General features: G+C 38.0%; 3 protein-coding genes across 4 annotated transcripts; 1 reads left to right on the top strand and 2 right to left on the bottom strand.

The window, feature by feature from the left end:
* Positions 1–911: 911 nt before the first annotated feature.
* On the bottom strand, positions 912–8,748 carry LOC119995301. 2 transcript variants are annotated; one of them, XM_038841771.1, is made up of 9 exons: positions 8,206–8,748; positions 7,221–7,571; positions 6,928–7,143; positions 5,479–6,128; positions 4,235–4,331; positions 4,092–4,145; positions 3,891–4,009; positions 2,286–2,476; positions 912–1,930 (listed from the first exon to the last, which is right to left on the bottom strand). In XM_038841771.1, the coding sequence occupies exons 1-9, from the start codon at positions 8,494–8,496 to the stop codon at positions 1,299–1,301; spliced, it is 2,601 nt and encodes an 866-aa protein (XP_038697699.1). In that variant the 5' UTR covers positions 8,497–8,748; the 3' UTR covers positions 912–1,298. The 2 variants fall into 2 exon arrangements, with proteins under 2 accessions (XP_038697699.1, XP_038697700.1); XM_038841772.1 differs by lacking the exon at positions 8,206–8,748 and adding an exon at positions 7,694–7,828.
* A 515-nt stretch (positions 8,749–9,263) lies between these two features.
* Positions 9,264–10,662, top strand: LOC119995337 (NAD(P)H-quinone oxidoreductase subunit L, chloroplastic). Its single transcript, XM_038841806.1, has 5 exons — positions 9,264–9,465; positions 9,542–9,640; positions 9,743–9,850; positions 9,956–10,050; positions 10,159–10,662. Exons 1-5 carry the CDS (start codon positions 9,355–9,357, stop codon positions 10,313–10,315), a joined length of 570 nt encoding a protein of 189 aa, XP_038697734.1. The 5' UTR covers positions 9,264–9,354; the 3' UTR covers positions 10,316–10,662.
* Positions 10,526–15,811, bottom strand: LOC119995335. Its single transcript, XM_038841805.1, has 10 exons — positions 15,306–15,811; positions 15,082–15,219; positions 12,699–12,887; positions 12,306–12,443; positions 12,083–12,201; positions 11,849–11,981; positions 11,630–11,759; positions 11,454–11,533; positions 11,201–11,335; positions 10,526–11,020 (listed from the first exon to the last, which is right to left on the bottom strand). Exons 1-10 carry the CDS (start codon positions 15,747–15,749, stop codon positions 10,796–10,798), a joined length of 1,731 nt encoding a protein of 576 aa, XP_038697733.1. The 5' UTR covers positions 15,750–15,811; the 3' UTR covers positions 10,526–10,795.

Genomic DNA, 15,811 nt, shown 5'->3' with positions numbered 1-15,811 from the left:
AATTTAAAAGAAGACAAAATGGAAATTAAATAATTAATAAATATTAAGATGTACTCACACCCACCTTGATGATGAGAATCTCATAACGAAAAATGATGAGTAGCTAGTGTAGTCTTTCTGGAGTAGCCTCTACCGATGACAATCTCAAATCGGAAAATGTTGGGTTTGGAGTATAATTTATAAGGAATGACAAACTTCTTATTGTCAACCTGAGTTTTCAATAGAGAGTGAATCCAAACTCGTGAAGTTAAACTTGCGCCCCATCCAGTGTGATGAGTATTCATCATTTGTCATCGTTAGTGCTTTTATTGAGAGTTGCATGTGCTTGAGCCCATCCCTTGTCGAGTTTGGTTAACCATACATGAGAATGTGCATTCTCCTAAGTGAGAGGGTTGATGAGAATCTCACATTGGAAGATGATGAGTTTGTCTCATATGGCAGGTATTCATCACACCCACATAGCACATGGTGCTTCTCTTGTAGCTTTGGTAGGGATGCTTTTGCAGCTTTTGTTGGAGTTCTTGCTTTGCAGCTACATTTGTTGTTAATTGCTTGTAGCTTTGGTGGGGATGCTCTTGCAGCTTTTGTTGGAGTTCTTGCTTTGCAGCTACATTTGTTGGTAATTGTGCTGGTCTTGCTACTGGTTTTCTCCTTAACATATTTTTGTAGGAAATGAGAGAGTTGGCAAAATAAATTGGCATTAAAAATAATGGTGGTGTGAGCAAAACATCTGGTAACATTTAATTTATCAATCCTCCATATGTTCCGTTGCTTGGGCAATGTTGAGTTATTGATGGAGGTGCCTGTGATGCTGGAGGTCCATGGCATGCTGATGTAGTTCACTGAATTGATTTTTGAAATGTATGTGATGCCTAAAACAAAAACAACAAAGGAAAAAGGACAAACCAATATTGCTTTTATGCAAGTGACTCGTTGATTGAACGATAATCACGTTGCATATAAAGGATCATCCACCCATTAAATATATCTTTTGGTACACTCACTAAATCTCAGTCATTGTTCCTTGACACTTGAAGAAACTCTCCTCTCTATTTTGATGATTTCCTCCAAGCCTGAATCTCCTCCTCAGGGATCATGAGAGAAACAAATTAAAACAAGGTGCATCACACACCATCAAAAGACCAAGAAATCCTCGCATAAAAGTAAACATAATCACTGGAATATATCAAAAGCTTATGATTCTCAGCAAGTAGTTTTACAGTAGAGCAAAATTGTAGAAAATGGGCACATTTATGCACTGTCATGGCATGATTTTCTGCATTTCACATCTTTCACCGTCAAGTGGGCAAAGTTCTCAACAACCGAAGAGCTCGGGTCCACTGAGGCCTCTGTGACAGAACGATTCTTCTCAAAGCCGGCACTGCTCCTGCAGCTATAATTGCTGGATGATTCTCAATGTCCATGCTCAGATTATACAGTATTGACAAGCCTGCTTCGACAGCTCTCTCCCTCCCTCCCTCTATCAGCTTCACCAGTGGAAAAATGCCGCCCTGAGAAGCAACAGCTCGAGTGGAATCTACCACATCCTCAGAAATTATTCTATTGAGTTCAACAACTGCAGCTTCCTGTGCTTCTGGATCAAGAGGGGATTTGATCTGCTCTATTAGCCGTGGGATTGTCTCATAAAGAGTTACTTCTATGTTAATCGGATTTTCAACATCTAGGCCAAGACATGATAGAGAACTGAGTTTAACTAGGCAGGCAGCAACCCAATCTTTGTTGTGAAGAGGGATATTCGACTTGAGGATTTTTCGGAGAGACTTAGTAAAATGGGTGGATTCTATAGTGCGGCGGAACTTGTCAGAATCAAGAAGCTTTGCCAGTAACCGGGAGGCAGCAGAAATTGCAAGACCAGCTTCTTCCAGGACATATAATTCTTGTTGCTTCTCTTCAACATCGAATTCCATATCTGCCAAATATAATACATATGCAAAATAAATAAATAAAAAAAGCTAACATCTAACAGTAAGGGTAACAAGTATAGCTGGAATGTCATTATTTATGTGTCACTATGGCAACAACTGGAAGTTGAAGGATACTTCAGTTGTCACTTGTCATCTCCAATCTTCTTCATCTTTCACATGTGTTGACCTGATTCTTACCAAATTGAGGAGCATAATAAATAGTTTCAAGATTCAATTTACTTTAGTATTTACAACTGTTCCTTCAAATAAGTTCGACAGAAAAAATGTGTTTTTTTTTTCCCTTTTAGACTCTACAGCTTTCAAGTCTTAAAAAAAAAAATCTTTTTTATGTTTTCATACCATTCAAAATTTTCGGTTGGAAAACAGCATGTAGAGCAGATCCAATGTCCGTTGAAATGATTGTTTCCATGGTTGGATCAATAATTGTCACAAACTCAAGGATAGAACCTGCTTTTCTTTGTAAATTTGGGGAAGACCCTTTCAGTGTCTCAACAAGGCGTGCAATAACACCCGAGTCCAGCACTTTTTCCCTACAATTGGTTTACGAGATTTGAAGATCGATGTTAGTACACATTAGCTTCACGGAAAATCTTCATAACATAAGAAGTCATATTACAGCAACAAAAGTCAATAAAAGCTTCATAGAAAATACATTAACTATAAAAGTAAGCTATTATTACCAATTACATGATAGGGATTCAACGTCTGCAAGTAAACTGGTTTGTCATAGACATTGATTTAGATGTGCCCTCCATTTATAGGAACTAGAAACCCAGATGGAATTCATAGTAAACAGTTTATGGTGGAGCATTCGAGAAAGAAACATAAAATGGTTTATCCATGTTAAACCATCCTCAAATAAGCTAAATAATTATCTATGTTTAAGATTTATTGTGAGGTGTACAATTTTATTCAACTATCTGTGCAATCATAAACCAATAGCTGAGTTCGTTAGAAGAGGAAGGGAAGTAGTATTTTCCATGTTATCCATTTTGGCATATGCCATTTAGTCCAAGCTTTTCAACAAATGAAGGTGTGACACCCCATTAGTAAAAGAAGAAGACAGCATGACATTAAAGGAATGGAGGAGACGATCTAAGCCAGACAGCCTCAGTTGGTTAATTCCTATAAAAAGTTAAAAACCCATGCCATCACCTCATGCTCTGAGAAAACTAAGTAATTTCTCAAACACTCTGAGAAGCTGGAAATTGGCTGAAAACTGAGAGACTACGTCAATAACGACCATGGACTGCAGAACATCCTAAGATACTTAAATATTGTTTATATGTAAATCATGACAACGGTGATAATCAAAATGAATCTTAACATGCAGTATCAATTAGATTAATTCATATAAAAGGTCATGCCACCACTCATGCTCTGAGAAAACAATGTAATATCCCAAGCATACTGGTACTGGGAAGCTAGAAATTGGCAGAAAATTGATTGACTGTCAAAAAAGAACACAAACCAAAGAACATGCTAAGGGTCTGTAATGTGTATTTGTAAGCCATGACAATGGTGAGAATAAAAATAATTTATTATCAACCATATAGGGTTGCACACAAAAGTTCTAGTATTCCAGATCTTCCTTATTTTCCCTCAGCTATCTTTGCAAGCAAGAGAAACATTAAGGTAATAATTAGGCCCAGTCAAAATCACTTGTACTGGGTATCTGGAGAAGTCATCCTGTCTCATAAACTTTGCAATCAAGCTTGCATTTTTGCCTCTCTTCACTATATAACTTCCAGGGATGGTATAATCAACATGAAGAAATCTATGGATGAAGAAAAGGAGCAAACAGCATATATATAGTGTTAATTCACTTGTTTCTCATGGAGAGTAATCAGAGGTGAATTGATTATTAAAAACAATAATTCAGTTGACAACCACATATCAATCGGAGAAAGGAGCAAAAGAAAATAGAATAAAATAAAAGAATACCGGGTACTTGTTCTAGCCAGTTGCCTTTCTGCCATCCGATCAGTTGAATCTATTGAAGTATTCCAGCCTCCGGCTGCATCCAGCATCTTTTGTGATCCATTAACTGGACCATCATAAAACTGGAATGCATCACCACACTTGGTAAGCACATACAACAAGAAAAAAATTGACAATATTCTACCAGAAACAACAACTACTAACCTTCGCTTTCATTTCTTTACCAGGGTCTAAGATCCGACTTAGAATATTCAAGGTCTGCCACCCAACATGGTTTAATAAATACGAAATCAGAATCACCACTCAGAAGATTGGCATGAAAACAGAAGCAAGATAAAAGCACAGACCTTTTCCATAAAAATTTCGGAGGCCTCTGACTGCTTTAGAATGTTAATCAAAGGATGCATAACATCTTCAGCTTCGATTATGTGGCAAACAACATTGCTGCACATAAAAATTAAAATGTTTCTATGTGAAATAGGTAATATTGTGATGTAAACACCTAGCATGTGCTATTTCAATAATATAAAAATTGGAAACAAGCTTAATTAGAAGTTAAAAAAGAAAAGAAGGTAGTTCAAGGATTCATGACAGACACTGGGACAACAAACTTGAGTGGAACATGGTCAGAATTCAACCCCAAAACAAACTTGAGAGGGACAACAAGACAAGAGTATCACCACTGATATTGGCATCCAATGTAAAAAGAAAGGGGAAAGAGGTCATCCATGTGCACAACTGCCTATATGAGAGTATATTCATGAAGCCAGTGGCGTAGCCTGGCGATCTTCCACAGAAAATACAATAAAGTCTTTAGGATGCATGCATTTGTCTTAAGAGGATGCACTATGCCTCAAAAAGGTCACAAATTTAAAAATTAGAAATAAAAGCATGGCTAAAGAAATCTTAACCAATAATTATCAAAATAATATATAAGGTACATATCCAGCCAGCATAGTGAAGACAAAAGGTAGCTTCCCTATTATGAGACAACAAATCACGTGAGAAGCACCAACTACCAAATCCAATCTCATTCACTTCCTGCCACATCATAGTAACATTCTGATGTTCTTAGGTTTTTATAGGAATTGTTGTGGAAATACCAATGAGAAAAAATCTCAGACTCGACTAGGTGAATCAACCTGTCAGTCCTTGTCCTAGTCCAATATACTCCTCTCCTCCAAACTTCTTTCAACGGCCTTCTCATTGAACTGCTGAAGAATAGAAGTTCAGTACAACCAGAATGGCTACCCTCCATTTTATTTTCATTGAAACTGAGAATTTATAGTGAACTAAATGAAGGACCAAAACAAAAGTGAAACAAATAAGCATCATTATGCATATTACGAAATGCATTTGCTTTAAACATATATGTATATGTATACCTGCATGCATTGCTACAAGCATATAAATATGCAGATAGGCTTTAACCTGACCAGGCACTACAAACTATGACCCTTAATTGTATGGGGCGACAGAAAAAAATGCAGGAACTGCTGTCTTAATATATTGTCTAAATTGGAAGAAGTAATCTTGCAAAACAGTTGGGATGTGTAGAGATGCAGATACACTAAGGAAAATAATATATCACCTGACAGATAAACTGTCCAAAGCATGAATTACAGCCAATCTGACGGTGTCATTGTTGAGATGTAAGAGCCGAATTAAATGCTTGATAGCACCGGCTTCCTTAAATGAAATCCGCATATGCTCATTGATAGATGAATCAGCAATTGCCTCCGCAGCCCTTGATATTGCTGACTCATCTTCAAGTTCGAGAATTAAAACCAGTCGAGCCACACCATCCATCCATGGCAAAAGAGTGAATTGGCGATCAGAAGGGGGTTCACTTTCGGGTTTTTTTCCATCTTCCAATTCTATAGCTCCAATTCGTGCAAGAAATTGTTGACGTGTTCGTCCAAGAATTGCATTCACCTTGGCTTCCTCTAAATTTGTGTTCTTCTCATCAATATTTAATCCAAGAAGCACCTCAGAGGCACCAAATTTTGAAGGAATCTTCGAAGTCCGTTCAATCTCTGAACCATCAGGCAAGCTAGGCCATGTATGCAAACCTGGTTTGAATGACCTATAGGCAGCTGTTCCAATCATGGGGACTGGAACTAGACCTTCCTCTATGATAAGGATTCTGTAATACTCATCCTTAGCAAGTTCCAAGAGCGCATTTCTTGCTACCTTTCTAATGACTTTGGATCCTTCAAAATCAGGTTTCAAAAACTTTGCCTGCGGCCAGTATTGCAGTTGGTCAGAAAACATGAATGTCGCAAGCACCAAAGTAAGACATCATAGGACGTCTTTTGGGTTAAGCAGATCGACTTCCGTTTCTCGTCAACTTTTCTAGAAAATTATCCAAATGATGGAAAAAGATGGGAAATCATAACGCATAATGCTACAGGAGAGGACAATTATCTACATCAGTTACAGTGACAAAAGCATAAAACATTCTTAAAAGAACGTTCATATGAGAGAATAAAACAGTGTCATACAAGCAAATTCTACTTTGACAGTTTCGGGATGAAATCACACATAGTTTCATGATGATGCATTTCATGTTCAAACTTTCCTACCTTTTGGCACCAAAAAAACTCATGTAGCCAATTCACACTACACATATTCAAAAAGACTAGAGACTCTTTAGATAGGTAATCATGTAAAATTGAACAATGCTACCAATTCCCTAGGCCCTAAAACCTACAACAGATTTGCTTTACCAGTAAAGTGAGACACTAACAACTTTAATGAGGTATGCCAGAAAAGGAAGAAAAGAAGTTCCTCAAGCCGAGACATATGACAGAAACTTTCAACGTGAAAAAATACATTAGACCCATCCTCTATGATCAATAACTGTGCCAAGATCGCACCACACTTCTGCTCTTGTGAATTTTTTATTTTTACTCTTCCACAAATTAATTCATTTTGATTTTACTAAATAAATAACCACAAGTCAAATGACAATGGCATTTTCTAGTAAGTTTAATTCTAAAATGTAATCCTCTTAAATTTAGTGGGCAGGAATTCTAACCAATTTCGGAATAGCAGCGGCTTCAACCATGATATTGTGAGTAGAGGTGGTCAATGCCAAATTTGCCAGAACCCCCCCAGCTGCTTCCAGAACATTTGTATCCTCATCATCCAGGGACATAACTAGTAATGACAGGAGATCACTGTTGGCAATCTTAACTCTAAGGTTCTCATCCACAGATAAATTCCACAGTGTACATATACTTTGTTCCTTTACCTGCAGAAGTCAATGCATACCAGACCTTCATACAGTACTACCAAGAATTAGGCAGGAGAATATCAATGGTGCAGTACCTCAGAAGCCAAGGATGATCGACGAAGCAAACCATTAATCTCTTCTATGGCTCCACTTTCAGCTACCACCTCTCTATACAGGTTGACCGAAGATATTGATCGTAGCAGGCCAGCAGCTGCTTCACATGCAGAATTAGATTCTGACTTTAGAAGGTTTATAATGAGATTTATGCATCCACTAAACTGCATGATGTTATCAATGCACTGCTTTCCTCCAAGTGAATATTTCCAAAGTGCCACAACTGCCTGCTCTCTGTCAAGAGGATCATGGTCTAGCCCGAGCATCCGAATGAACAAGGGCACATAACTGTCACCCAAACTTGAAGAACTCTGGTTCACTTTCTCAACATCCTGAGATTTAAGTGATCATGCATCAGAACAAAGCTTATTAGCTTAAGGCATTAAAACTGACGAGTTTTAGTGCCCTCGTAAAAGAAACATGAAACACAATAATTCAAATAATACATAAATACCTCAACATTGTAAGAAGCACAAAAATCTGAGAAAGAAACAGAAGAATTGCAAATTCTTGAAAAACCATGGATTCGCCATACTTCATGCATGGCCACTCCGAATTCATACTCTTTTTAGCCGTTTGCCATTCAGAATAGCTTCTGGCTATATTTCTCTACATTAATATCAGCCCTAAATTCAGTGGAAGTATCTCGATAATTCAGAATCACTAGCACTTATGCATATGCATTCATGATTCATCCATCATTAGCATGCCAAACCCCCAATCTAATCTCATAATCACCCATCTGGAAAATCAAAAGAATGTCAATTTTAAGCACGTTTCACCAAAAGAAAAACCATCCAAGCACTATATCTCTGCTTACCGCATCACATTGGTTTTTTTTCACAAATTCATAACTTAGTTTAAATACAGAAGACAACATTGTCAATGCAAAAGAACCAAAATCCTCTAACCCAAACCTACATATCATAGCAATTAACTAGAAAAGGGAGCGGCTTTAATACTTACAGAACCTACAGACTGTTGTGGGGCGGCACCACTATCACCACCACTGACTCTTGTGAGTGCTGTACCACGCAAAGTGGGTGATTCAAGTTTGAAGAAAGTTCCATTAGAAAAATAGCTATGGTGGTATTTTGAAGAGTACGAACACAGTGCTGTTGCCGGTGGTTTTCTTCTTCTGGGTAGTTTTGAGGGTTTACAATTGATAAACTTGAAGTGGGTTTTCGGTTCCGCTGTGTGCTGTAGAAATAAGAGCTTGTGATTAAAATGAATAGGGAGTATTGTTGTCGAACCCATCACTGGTCGTCAATGTGCAAAAAAGAATTCAAAAGAGGAAATTCAAGGCTGAGAATTCTGGGTTTTTTCGAAAAAGAGAGATTTAAGCGGTCTAAGCTTTGAGGTTTAGCATTTTTCTACCAATGAAAAATATCAACCCAGAGAATGAAGTCTTTCGAGGGTTTCGAGTATTATCTTCCTCCTCCTTCAGAGGAAGTCCAGACTCCAGAGTATTTGGGGCGTGAATTTGCTGGAATATTAGCAGAAAAATAAAGCATAAAATAGTTTTGATGCACAAAATGAAATCAGAAAGTTTTTTTCTGAAATTTTATTAACATATAAATAAAATTTTTATAATAAAAAAGCATAACTTTTTAATTGAGCAAAAAATGCTACAATTTTTTGCATTTTTTAAAAAGTACATATGGTTGGATATTTAAAGAAAATGCTGTCATTTATAAAAGCCAATTGTTACAGCAATTAAGATTAAATTTTTCAAAACATTTTTTAGTCCCAGTGTTTGGTAAATGGAGAGAAAAAAAAGGTGAATAGAATTTACAAAAACATAACAAAACAAGGAGGGTTTTTTTTTTCCTTATAAGCAATTAAGAATTTTTTTTTTTAGTTTAAAGATGAATACAGCAAAGATTAGGGATATTTCTATTCTATACACCAGATATTATTCTCAATTGACACGTGGCATGCACCCAAAATGTTTGGATTAACTTACAAATATATATATATATATATATTTTTTCATTTTTGTTTCTTATTATTTGTGAGGCCTTTCATTTCTGGGATTCTCATGCATCATCCTAATCCTATGTGGTAAGCACATAACAAGGATAGAAAGAGCACAAAGCTAAGGAGATCCTAAAGATGAGCTGCTCTTTCAGCTTACAACTCTTCTTTCCCAAACCCTCCTCCCCTTCTCTCCATCACCAATCCAAATCAAGACTCAAAGCAGTCAAGAATCCTAGTATTTACATGGTACATCTTATCAAGAATCCTAGTATTTTTAATATTCGAGTATTGTTATTGATAATTCACTTCTCTTCCATGGCAGAAACTCACAGGTTCCAGCCAAAATCAAACTGATGACTGCTCTGATGTTGTGAAGAGGATTTCCAGATTGGGTATTCAGTTTGGGGCATTTTTGGCCATTGTGAGATGCTGAACAAACTTTGTTTTGGGTTTGAATTACATGTTCTATTACTTTTAACCAATTTTCTTTTTGTAATGAATGTCAATACAATGGCTTCATCAGGCTGAGCAACCGGCTTTAGCGGTTACCGGAGTAAATGACCAGGAAGATTTGATAACAATTTTGATTCAAGGGGGAATTGTTGCTGTCTGGTACTTCCTCATTATGCCAGTGAGTAAAATCAATTTTCTTAACTATGTTCAGTCCCTATGATTGTTCTATGAAATTATGGAAATTTTTGTTTTGTTAGAACTGTTTTTTGGGTTTGAATTGCAGCCAATCATTATGAACTGGCTTAGGATAAGGTGGTACAGAAGAAAACTATTGGAAATGTATTTGCAGTTCATGTGTGTCTTCTTGTTCTTTCCTGGGTAAGCTCTGACTGAAACACCACTCTTCATTCTTATCTTCTTTTGTAATGTCATGAAGCCAAAGAAAGATTGATCAAAAATTTGGGATCTTGTGTGTTTCATTTGCAGTGTGATGCTTTGGGCACCATTTCTCAACTTCAGGAAGTTCCCTAGAGATCCATCACTCAAGTATCCCTGGTCTACTCCTCAAGATCCTTCTAAAGTTGAGAATACATTTTATAAGTACCCCTTCGCAGAACCTGAAGATTATGATCCCATCCGTTGAAAACTCAATTATCTCAACTGTCGAGTCTCATTTGTATCTCTCATCTGCTGAATCCCATAAATTCACTCGTGCCCTGTGTGTCCAACTCAATAGTTGATATCCCAATGATCCCGTGAAATAGCACAAGTTTTATGCTTTGCTTTGTATCATAATAGTATCCAATTCGTCAATGTTGAAAAATTGAAATTGATAATCCAACGATACTCTCTGTGAAGGAAAGACTAATCTTTATTCGCCAACAGCTATTTCATATTCCTTTTCAAAGAATCCAATGGTCAATGTTGCTGTTACTGGGCTGTTTATAAAAGTTAAAACTCCACTGATCCACTCCCATGTTTTAAAACGTACAAAATAATTCTACACAATTCCTCTCGGTCAGAATCAACATTACAAAATCGGAAAAAGACTAGTATTGGGAGAACAAAGTCGTGCCTTGCACCAACTGTTGCCATTCCGCATGAAACCTCCTCTTCAGAAAGATCACTGCGGGCTGAAAATTACTGATAGTTTCTGCATATCCCAATTCTCCATATTTGGGGACAAGAAGGCAGCTCCTACAGCCAATGCAATCACCGCAAACGCCATGCTTTTCATGCACCCATGACCACGAGACAGTTTTCCCAGTAATACCTTACAGCACTTGTCGGATTCCTTGACGAGCGCTAGGCGAGTAGCCTCTGGTCTACCAGACATAGCATTCTCATTCTACATGCAAATGTCCAGAATTAGGCAAAAGTTCAATTACCTACATTATTTCATTTGGCATGATACTTAATTCAATTGCAACATGCCTGTTTGGATTCATATTCTAACCATAAAGCATGTCAACAAGAAATAAGAATATGCATAACTGCATAAGGCAAACTGAAAATAGAAGGGAAGAACCTTGTGTGAAAAATTCTTGAGAGTTTCCCTGAGAGGATCTAAAGGAAACAGTTTTACAGACAGCTCCTTCCACTCGTCAGAAAGCTTCTTCAGAACAGCAACACTAGCTTCAAGATTGTCCTCGTACACCTTATCCTGTTTACATCCAGAGAGCATAGCAAGATAACTAAAATAGTAACTCAAGGAAAATAAAAATGACACGTAATGATTTGATGAGCACTAAAGTGAACAATAATAAATTAGAGTGGCTTACCCAGTGCTTGTAACAGTCAGCATTTTGACCCAAACTCCAGATGAAAATGCCAGCTGCTTCTTTGGATAACTCAGGAATGCCTGAGAAAAAAACAGTCATATCTCAACTATGAAACCTGAATTCTCCAATACATGAAAAGATCCAGAAAGGTGAAATAAATTCAAGGGCTTGCTTACTTTCTCCAGCTGCTTTCAGTGCAAGACTCATAACCTGCTGAGCAACTTGTTTCATTGCTTTGCTTCCAGGGGAACCAGCAAGAGCCACCTCTTTGAGAGTGGGATATATAATCTCAAACCTCTCAGTAGCCTGCATGCCACAACGAAGGAGAACTAAGAGCAATTCACCTATCAAATATTCAGTTACAAATACTGTATATGCCTCCTAATAATACCAACCTTCACTCTTGCTGCAGACATAGGAAATGTAGCCCGCAAAGCGATCTCCAGAGCAGAAGGTGGCATCAAACGTTCCCCCTTTCTGACAGCACCATTTACCAAAATTGGTCGAGCCTTTGGTGCAGATAAAATTCTTCAACCAAAACAAAAAAAAAAAGACAAGGTTTTTTAGGATTGAATAATTTTGAAAGAGACAATAAGCCGATAACAATAGGGCCTATGAAGTTTCTGTACCTCTCAACTAGCTGCAAAATCAAATCCCTGGACTGTGGATTGGAACCCTTTCCACTCACCATAGGCAAAAGGTTATGTGCCCATGAGTACAAGCCCACGGCAAGATCTCCCTGAGAGGCCTACACAAAATTTTGTTTGCTGGCATAACAAGCTTATCTACAAAGAGAAATGCACACTAGAAAATTTTCTCCAGAACATTGATGTTGATGGTGTTACATATTACCTGAGCCATCATCCATACAATAACAGGGAGTTTATCTTGTCCCTGATACTTTGAACTTTCCCTCAGCGTTGGCAATACAGCAATTAAAACATCAGGTTTTCGCCGTAGTACCATTGCCAAAACCAGAAATATTGCAACCTGCCATTTTGTTTAGGGGTTACTAAAGGAAAAAATAGAATAATTAATTTATGCATATTATGGGAACATGTTGAAGGTTCGAATTCTCGCACATGCTAGAATATTATTGGAAATGCTTCAGCAGAAAAAAATGAAAAGCGAGAGATCAAAAAATCAAATGCATAAAAATGGTCATAGACAGATGATGTACAGAATATAAGATTCAGAATAGAGGCATCCCCACATAATCACACAAACTTTTGAACAAGAAGTTACCTGAGACTTTGAAGATGCATGTTGCACACCCTTCTTAGAGCCCTTAGAACTAGTTTGCTGGCTTGCTAGGTCAGTTAGGATGCTCTCCAAGGCCCACAATACAAAGGAAGCAAGTGCCTCGGGAGAACGTTGGTTGATCCAGTCAATGGATGTCTTATAAACAGCATCAGATATATGAGAAAGAGGAATCTGTTGGAGAATAAAAACTGATTAGGTCTATAAAACTAAGGAAAAAAAAGACTTTACCAACTCTCCCGAATCCAAGAGCCGGAAAAAGGTAAAACTATATAGATATCCAATAACAAAAATAAGATGCCGACAGCATAACGACTAATAATAGACACAGTGGTACTCAGCAAAAAAAAAGATTGGAGTAAAGTTTATGGACAAATAAGTCAAAAATTATGGTGTCATTACAGCTACACACAGCTGATAAGAGAAACCAAGAAAAACAGAGATTATTACAATCAATAATAATGATCATTTGAAATAGTTAACTTTAGTTTAAAAGACAAGTTCAAAACTATCTTGATATTAACACTATATATTTGATATCTTCCACTTTCTACCACTATGTTCATCCCAGTCAGGCAACTTAATCAGTCATAGCAGTGATCTACCCAACTCCTATGGGGGCAATGCTATCCCTAGAGACTTTAGGGATCCACTAATACAGATTCATCATTGTCCTCAATGCCTTGTCCCAATAGTTAGGCTCAGCTAAGAGAAATCAATTGAAATGACTACATGGATTATCTTTCATCATCTGCTCCTCCTATTTAGAGCCAGACTCGCCACTAATCCTATGGAGCTCATAACCATGTATATCCCTTCTAAGTGTCATCCATATTTTTCTTGTCTCCCACTTCTCTTTCTAGTACCATCTTCTACTCTAATTTTCACAACTCTTTCCACCAGCGCACCACTATGTCTACATTGTAAAAGTCCAAACCAACTTATCTTTGATATGTGCTACCCTCATCCTAGTTCAGAAAGTTATATTCATTATCCTATCATTTATTGTTTTACCACACATCCAATACAATTTTCGGTTGCATCAGAACTAAGATGCACATATTCATTTCATCCACGGCCAAAGCACTATGCCTAGTAGCCCAGTCAGTCCTAAGTTGGGACTTGGGGTAAACAATCAAGTTTTTGGAAAACTGGCAGCTACCGTAAGACTTGGCCAAAACCTATGAAGATGAAGCCATTAATTTAGATAATTTCTCATTCTTTTGAGAACGCCAAGTCCAACCCCTACAAAGTAAAGATTGAATAGTGCAAATCACTTGCAACACTCTCATTTAAACCAAGAGGCATCAAGAAAGTGCAACCCAAAGAATAAGAGAACATAGAGAGAACAATTGAGAAAACAAAAAACTACTGATCTCAAGTCCACCAAGTTTATGGCTGGTCTGATAGTTCCCAATCCCTACCTTGCCACTCTTTTTCTGGTTAAGTGTATGTGCTAATAAAAGCCTCACAAGCTTCTCAAAAATCCTGTTTATCTGTTAATTCCAGAAGTGTCCAGATAACATGAACCTAAAGAAAGTGATGTAGCTACGATTGCATTCGAAGTAACATAACAGGATTCGATGTTGCATTTGCCTTAAACCCGTAAGTATGACAGCTTTGAGAGAACACATTGTAAACATACAATTGTTGAATTTGTCCATGCAATGCCAAAGCCAATTTACCTAAGTATTGTCCACTCAAGCTAATGGCATTCTATAACGAGATTTTTAAGCACCGATAACTGATGCAAAATAAAAATGGCAATATGTTCTCAATGGTAAATCAACTTTGTAACATAAAAGTTTCATCACCGCCAATCAATGAAATACTTATACACTTGAAGAAATAAATTCTAAATTGTCAAATATCACATCCACATTGCAGGATAAGACAACACACAACTACCCTCCCAGACCAACCCCCCCCCCCCCCCCAGCACTAATGGAGCTTTGTGTAAGGTGTGTGACTCCAATATATGAGGTAGGATGAAGACCCTCGATCGACAAGAATAAATGAGGCACTTACTTTCACAGAAACAGAAATCAAACCCAGGATGCAATAGATATGTCCATGCTATAATGTTTGAAAACCCAAACAGAGCATGGCCAATTCAGACATCTAACTAAAGCTCAATCACATTAAAACTTTAATCGTGTCTCATTACTCCATGCAGCAATAAAAGTATAAAACTTCTCCAATCAATCCCAAATAAACTCGATAATCCTGTCAATAGTTCACAATAATGCAGACGCATCCAACACAATCTCATAAATAATTAAATAGATGTGGTCAAATAGAATTAAAGCATTTTTAACGTTCCATTTCAAGTCATAATTCAAAGAAGATATCAATAGCAGGGACTCACATCGGTCATCTTGGCCACCGTGGTTTCTCGAAACATCTTCACCCACGGAAACTGTGCCCCACCAACAGCCGAGAAAGCGCGCCCGAAATAATCCGCGAACCGCATCAGCTGTATCTCCTGCTGTCCCTCGTAAGATCCCTACTTAACCCCAACAATCATCAGTTAGCAAATAATTTAAAACCACAGCCAGGTCAAAACCAAATCATACGGAAAAAAACACTCACGGATATATCAGCAAGAAACGCAGCGAGATTGGCGGGATCGATCTTGGCAGCGGCTTCGGCAACGGTAACCTTGAGCTTCTTAGGCTTCTTCGGCTTGACTTTCTTCACCTCCAGGGCCTTCCCATTTTCACCTTCCTCAGCGTCAGAACCTTCGCTATCATCGTCGAATTCTGACCTGTCCTTGGATCTCACCGGCACAGCATCAGTGGACGCCCTCTGAGCCTCTAGGATCCGGCGACGGCGATCCTCGGAGTGCAGCTCGAGGGAGGTGAAAACGCTGGCTTTGTCGTTGTTTCCGTTAGGGATCGGGCCGCCATTGATCTTGCTGGAGTCATTTTGCTTGGTCTTTCGTTGGCGCTTAGCGTAGGTGACCTTCTGCCAGCCATGGTCGGTGTTGCTTATGGCGGAGGTGTTCGTCTCGGGCTGCTCTGCGAAGGCTGCCATTGGTATTGATAAGAGATCGGGGAGAATGAAGGAGGAGAGGAAAGAAAGAAAGGAAAGAGGAG

Source organism: Tripterygium wilfordii, chromosome 3 (assembly GCF_013401445.1).
Source record: "Tripterygium wilfordii isolate XIE 37 chromosome 3, ASM1340144v1, whole genome shotgun sequence".
Taxonomy (NCBI): Eukaryota; Viridiplantae; Streptophyta; class Magnoliopsida; order Celastrales; family Celastraceae; genus Tripterygium; species Tripterygium wilfordii.
This window is presented reverse-complemented; position numbering and strand designations above follow the sequence as displayed.

Excerpts from the sequence above, each read along its gene's own strand:
- LOC119995301 (XM_038841771.1), bottom strand. The coding sequence starts at position 8,496 with ATGGGTTCGACAACAATACTCCCTATTCATTTTAATCACAAGCTCTTA. Across the intron at positions 4,332-5,478 it reads TTGGACAGTTTATCTGTCAG|CAATGTTGTTTGCCACATAA; the intron begins GTGATATATTAT and ends TTTTATGTGCAG. Across the intron at positions 2,477-3,890 it reads CTGGCTAGAACAAGTACCCG|GGAAAAAGTGCTGGACTCGG; the intron begins GTATTCTTTTAT and ends AACCAATTGTAG.
- LOC119995337 (XM_038841806.1), top strand. The coding sequence starts at position 9,355 with ATGAGCTGCTCTTTCAGCTTACAACTCTTCTTTCCCAAACCCTCCTCC. Across the intron at positions 9,851-9,955 it reads GGTACTTCCTCATTATGCCA|CCAATCATTATGAACTGGCT; the intron begins GTGAGTAAAATC and ends TTTGAATTGCAG. Across the intron at positions 10,051-10,158 it reads GTCTTCTTGTTCTTTCCTGG|TGTGATGCTTTGGGCACCAT; the intron begins GTAAGCTCTGAC and ends TTTCATTTGCAG.
- LOC119995335 (XM_038841805.1), bottom strand. The coding sequence starts at position 15,749 with ATGGCAGCCTTCGCAGAGCAGCCCGAGACGAACACCTCCGCCATAAGC. Across the intron at positions 11,760-11,848 it reads TGTCTGCAGCAAGAGTGAAG|GCTACTGAGAGGTTTGAGAT; the intron begins GTTGGTATTATT and ends TGTGGCATGCAG. Across the intron at positions 11,336-11,453 it reads CTGACTGTTACAAGCACTGG|GATAAGGTGTACGAGGACAA; the intron begins GTAAGCCACTCT and ends GGATGTAAACAG.